General features: G+C 39.1%; 3 gene segments (V, D, J or C); all 3 read right to left on the reverse strand.

The window, feature by feature from the left end:
• Positions 1-9: 9 nt before the first annotated feature.
• On the reverse strand, positions 10-751 carry LOC123966859. The segment is given in 2 exon segments: positions 10-449; positions 542-751. Coding segments are annotated over 2 exon segments (378 nt in total).
• Positions 752-1,265: 514 nt separating this feature from the next.
• LOC123966861 lies at positions 1,266-1,927 on the reverse strand. The segment is given in 2 exon segments: positions 1,266-1,767; positions 1,853-1,927. Coding segments are annotated over 2 exon segments (378 nt in total).
• A 1,922-nt stretch (positions 1,928-3,849) lies between these two features.
• On the reverse strand, positions 3,850-4,391 carry LOC123966860. The segment is given in 2 exon segments: positions 3,850-4,249; positions 4,342-4,391. Coding segments are annotated over 2 exon segments (378 nt in total).
• Positions 4,392-6,526: the final 2,135 nt, after the last annotated feature.

Here is a 6,526-nt window from a genome sequence, read left to right on the forward strand (position 1 = left end):
TGGCTTGTACTAATTTTTTTTCTCCAGTGGGCTAGTAGGAGAGCATTAGTTGATGTGTGAAAGACTCAAAAAGCAGAAGTATTTGTGAGGACGTTTTTGTCACAGAGTAAATCACTGTGATGCGTACTCATTCACAGAGTTGTCCCATGTTTTACAGTAATAGACTGCTGAGTCTCCCTCTTCCACATTGTTGATGATCAAACGATAATCTGATTGAGACTGATGAGTAGATGTGAACTTGGGAGATGAGAAACCAGAGCCATAGGTTGGAGAGCTTGAGCTGTGATGAAAATATAAGACAAACTGAAGAACTCCTCCAGGAATCTGTTTATACCAGCGAGCAGCACTGTTAGTAACAGTCCCCAGGTTACAGTCCATGGTGGCTGTCTCTTCCTTCCTCAGCGTCACAACAGGAGGCTTCTGTGTCACCAGCGTCACACCACTCACACCTGGAAACAACAAGATGACATGGAGTCAAGAGAAACACCCAGACTGATGAATCCAACATGAGGTCAAAGCTGCAGTAAGTCAGCCTCCTTACATGTTAGAGCAGTGATGAGAGTGCAGAGGGTCCCCAGCATGGTGTCAGTGTGTGCTGAGAATGGCCTTGTAACTTGGAAAGTGAGCTTACTGCTGACAGATTAGAGGGTTTGGAGGATGAGGAGAGGAGGTGCTGGAGGAGCAATTTAATACAACACTGAAACTGAGAGTGACTGACAGGAGGAGGAGCTTTGCTTACTTTGCTTGCTTCTGTAAAGGGGAAAGTCTTTTCTGTCTTTATTATTGTCAAAGTAGATGAAAACCTTTTATTTGTACAGTGGAACAATGTCTGGTTTAAATCAATTGTATTTTGTCATGTTTTACTGAGACCCCAAAAAGAAGTAATGATTTTCTGTGTAAAAGCTGTGAAACATGTCATCAGTTCAAAATCATGTTCATCAATTTTTATAAAATTAGTAAAAGTTATGAAGTACTCGTGTTACTTCATGACTACAAGCTGATAATTAATTGTTAAATCTGTTTACGAGCTGTTGAAGAGGCCCTGAGTCTCCAACATTAGTGTTAAACTATAAGACAGGCAACTTGTTTTTGATTTAATCAATGTTAATTTTGAAGTATAAAATGATGAGATGACGTGTTTATGAACCTAATGATCAACATGAATATTTAACACGTATATTTGTCCCCATGGACAAGAATGAGTCTCTATGATTATCTTTGTTTATCACTCATTGGTGCTTTTTTACTGTACTGATCCAGTGCAAATGAAAAGAACACAACACAAACCTGAAAACAAAAAAGGACTTATTCTTCTACTGTTACTGCTCATGTTGGTTATTAGAGAGCAATATTTCATGTGTCAAAGACTCAAAAAGCAGAAGTAGTTGGGGGAGGAGGAGTAGTGAGGAGGTTTTTGTCACAGTGTAAATCACTGTGATACGCGCTCCTTAGCAGAGTCGTCCCACGTCTCACAGTAATAGACAGCAGAGTCTCCTGCCTCTGACCGCTTAATGATGAACTGGTAATCTATGTTTGATGAGGATTTAGAGTTGAATCGGTCTGAAGAGAATCCTGATCCAAAGCTGGGTGAACTGTGACTATGGTAAAATCTCAGGACATACTGAGGAGCTTCACCAGGAACCTGTTTATACCAATAGACATAATTTCCATCATCTCTCTGAATGTTGCAGTTGAGAACAACCTCTTGTCCTGTAGAAACTGTGTGGACAGCAGGTGTCTGGGTCAGCACCTTCACTGCATCAACATCTGTCAACATACACAGAAAAATACACGAGTGAAAGGTTTCTGTGTGAAAATATGGGCTATAAAAGGAATGAGAAGAATCTCTTACATGTTAGAGCAGTGATGAGAGTGCAGAGGATCCCCAGCATGGTGTCAGTGTGTGGTGTAAACGTCCCTTACTGTCCAGCTGAGAGGTGAGCAGGGTTGGAGTGTGATGAGAAGAGAGACTGAAGCTTATAAAGACACCGAGGAGAGCAGAAGTGGAGGAGGAGGAGGAGTTTCTACACCCAACACTGATCTCACTCATGAATCCAGTTTTGTTTTCACATTAATTTTCTCTTTGTTGGATTTTTCAATAAAGGACTGATCACACTGCTCCTTCATTTGTTTATAGTTTAACCTTATACTGGACTCATCTGGTTGTAAATGAGTTCAGTAAACCAGATTGAATCATGAGGAAACATGGTGTGAATGCAATTATTTACCTCACATTTCAGTTTTACACTATGTCCTCTAACAATAAAATCTAAGTTATTATGTTTAATGTTTATTCAGTTTATTCTGAAGAATCTTTTGGAAACATAAATCTCAGAATCTAGATGATCTGTCAGGTGAATTTATTATTTGATCATATGTCAGGTGTGTGTGAGAGAACCCACTGTACACATTTGTGTAAGCAAGTGATACTTTTGTTGTTACTGTTACACTTTGAGCCTTGTTGGTGTCCTTTTCATCAATATTATCCTTTAACATGTTTATTAAAGATATTTCTTAGGGGGCTAAATTGATGTAACAGGGAAAGGTAAGGTCTAGACAGGTCTATTTTGAAGTCATTAGCTGACTCGACAAGTGTTCACTGACCTTCCAGCTCTAGTCCTTTCTGTCATTTAACTGTCCTTGACAGGGAGACAGTCAAACTGGTAAGAAACAGCAGCTCAGGCGTCAGGCTAGCAGATATCAGTGTTCTCTGGGAATCTTACAAGGTTGAATCTTACAAGAATGTTTCCAAGACCTTACTGGCTCCACAGATTAGAGTTCAACTCATGGTTAGTTAAATATTCCAATATAACATAGCTTTGGAATCTAAACATCAGAAGACTGGTTGGCACTATGTAGAAAGTGTTGCATGTGGTTTGAAGGACACACAATGTGTCTTCATTTGAACCTATAACCAAAAGACTCTTCACACATGTTAAACATAATAACTTAAATATTTGGCAACTTAATGAATCTCTGTAGGTCTAGGAAGGATAAATATCCCCAGACTGGAAGCATAGTTTAGATTTGATGTGGGCATTGCCTGTGTTTACACGCTGGATGTTGACACTGTATCTCCTTTGCAGGGCTCAATGTTAAGTCTTCATCAGTCTCCGAAACTTCTTCATCACAGCTGAACCTGGCTCACAATATTTCTTCAACAAATGTTAGCAAGAAATCAATTAGAGATGATCAAACACTAAATATAATTTTATTAGTTTTCAGGTAAATTTTTTTCTTTCAGCTGTATATTACAGTAAGTGTAAACAGTGTTCTGTAATAAACAGTGTGTAGAGTTTATGTAACTGTTTATCTCTTATCTCAGTTTTATCACCTTTCAAATAACTTGCTCTCACTGAAGTAACATGCTCCATATTAATCAGAACTCCAGCATTTCATTCAGTGGAAACACAACATGAATCACTAAATCTATATCACATGTTGTCAGGGGAGGTGTAGCATTTTCATTCGGTTGTGCTTCTGCTGTACAAAAAATTAACTTTCAGTGTTTGTAACTTGTGGTTGCCAGATGATCTTTGGTCAAGGAAAATTTTCAATCATCACTACACGTGCACCTTTCAGCAAATGAGCATCTTCTGGGAACTATTAAACTTTCTATGATGAGTGGCAGGAAACATTAATATTTAGTGAAAACAGTGTCATAGATGATAACTTGTAGTGGTTTACATTTACTAGTGAGCATATTTGTGCTAAAGCATGTCCACATGACTGTATATAACTACCACCAGAGGATTAATTTGATAAAAGTGTTTGAAAGTTTGAAAATATATTTTAAATATTTATGTGGGGAAGTTACAGAAACATTGGCTGATAGCTTCACTCCCAGTCAATGTGTATCAGCAGGTCAAAAAGCAGAAGTTTTTGTGAGGAGGTTTTTGTCACAGTGTAAATCACTGTGATGCGTACTCATTCACAGAGCCATCCCATGTTTTACAGTAATAGACTGCTGAGTCTCCCTCCTCCACATTGTTGATGATCAAACGATAATCTGATTGAGACTGATGAGTAGATGTGAACTTGGGTGAAGAGAAACCAGAGCCATAGGTTGGAGAGCTCAAACTTCGATAAAAAAATAAGACAAACTGTGGAACTCCTCCAGGAATCTGTTTATACCAACGAGCTCCACTTTCAGTAACAGTCCCCAGGTTACAGTCCATGGTGGCTGTCTCTCCTTTCCTCAGCGTCACAACAGGGGGCTTCTGTGTCACCACCGTCACACCACTCACACCTGGAAACAACAAGATGACATGGAGTCAAGAGAAACACACAGACTGATGAATCCAACATGAGGTCAAAGCTGCAGTAAGTCAGCCTCCTTACATGTTAGAGCAGTGATGAGAGTGCAGAGGGTCCCCAGCATGTTGTCAGTGTGTGGTGTAAACGTCCCTTACTGTCCAGCTGAGAGGTGAGCAGGGTTGGAGTGTGAGGAGAAGAGAGACTGAATCTTATAAAGATACTGAGGACAGGAGAAGTGGAGGAGGAGGAGTTTCCACACCCAAAACTGATTTCATTCACAAATCCAGTTGTGTTTTCACATTAATTTTCTCTTTGTTGGATTTTTCTATAAAGAACTGATCACACTAAAAATACTCCTTCATTTGTTTATAGTTTAATTTTAAATTGGACTCATCTTGCTTTAAATAAGTCCAGTAAACAGGAGTGAATCATGAGGAAACCTGGTGTGAATGCAGATATTTACTTCAGGATTCAGGTTTCCACTTTTTTAATTCTGTTCCGATAAAATCTAGGTTATTATGTTTAATGTTCATCCAGTTTATTCTGATGAATCTTTTGGAAACATAAATCTCAGAATCTAGATGATCTGTCTGGTGAGTTTAGTATTTGATCATATTTCAGCTTCAGAGAGAGCAGACTGTTTTTACAATATTTGTGTAAGTAAATGAAGTTGTGCTGTTGCTGTCCTTTTCATCAATATTAGCCTTAATATAAGGATTAAGGTCATTAGCTGACACCACAACTGTGTGTTCACTGACCTTCCAGCTCTAGTTCTTTCTCCCATGTAACTGTCCTTGACAGGGAGACAGTTAGACTGATCAGGTAGAGACAGTAGCTCAGATGTCAGGCTAGCAGATACCAGTGTTCTCTGGGAATCTTAGAAGGTTGAATCTTACAAGAATGTTTCCAAGACCTTACTGGCTCCACAGATTAGAGTTCAACTCACGGGTAGTAATAGATTTCTATGTGACATAGTATTGGAATCTAAACATCAGAAGACTGATTGGCACTATGTAGAAAGTGTTGCATGTGGCTTGAAGGACACACAACGTGTCTTCATTTGAACTAATAACCAAAAGACTCACACATGTTTAGCGCGATGAACAATTACCTTATTTTGACAGTGAATCTCTGTAGGTCCAGGAAGGATAAATTTCCCCAGACAGGAAGCATACTTCAGATTTGGTGTGGGCATTGCATGTGATTACACGCTGGATGCTGACACTGTATCTCCATTGTCGGGATCAATAAACCATGTTATGTTAAGTAAGTCTTCATCAGTCTCCCTTCATCACAGCTGAACCTGGCTCACAATATTTCTAATAACAAATGTTAGCAAGAAAACAATTAGACATGATCAAACACTAAATATAATTTAATCTGTTTTCGGGTTCATGTTTTCTTTCAGCTGTACATTACAGTAAGTGTAAACAGTGTTCTATAATAAACAGCGTGTAGAGTTTATGTAACTGTTTATCTCTCATCTCAGTTTTATCACCTTTCCATTAACTTGCTCTCACTGAAGTAGCATGCTCCATATTAATCAGAACTCCAGCTTTTCATTCATTGGAAACACAACATGAATCACTAAATCTATATGACATGTTGTCAGGTAAATGCGTTTTCATTTGGTTGTGTTTCTGTTGTCGAAGACTTAACTTTCAGTCTTTTGGTTGCCAGATGATTTGGTCATCATGATTTTGGTCCTCTTCATAAAGAAGGAAAAATGAAACTGGATTTATGATAAAAGTTTGTGTTTGTGTAACAATCATCACTACATGTTGTTACATTAATATTTAGTATATACAATTGTTTCTTAACAGTAAATGATTGATGATCTCTCTCTCTATATCTCTCTTTCTCTTCAATTCAAATGAGCTTTATTGGCATGAATGTGTAACAACAGCATTGCCAAAGCATCATACATACAACATAAGAACAATCAACCCCATACATTTCATTACATTATAATACCATCATTACATTCTCTCTCTCTCTCTCTCTCTCTCTCTCTCTCTCTCTCTCTCTCTCTCTATCTTCTCCCTGTACACCAACAGCTGCACCTCCAGTCACCAGTCTGTCAAGCTCCTGAAGTTTGCGGTTGACACCACCCTCACAGGGCTCATCTCAGGGGGGGATGAGTCCGCCTACAGGTGGGAGATCGACCATCTGGTGACCTGGTGCAGCCAGAACAGTCTGGAGCTCAACGCTCTGAAGACCGTGGAGATGGTCATGGACTTCAGAAAGAGCACAGCCCCACCCTCCCCCA

Source organism: Micropterus dolomieu, unplaced genomic scaffold, assembly GCF_021292245.1.
Source record: "Micropterus dolomieu isolate WLL.071019.BEF.003 ecotype Adirondacks unplaced genomic scaffold, ASM2129224v1 contig_14438, whole genome shotgun sequence".
NCBI lineage: Eukaryota > Metazoa > Chordata > Actinopteri > Centrarchiformes > Centrarchidae > Micropterus > Micropterus dolomieu.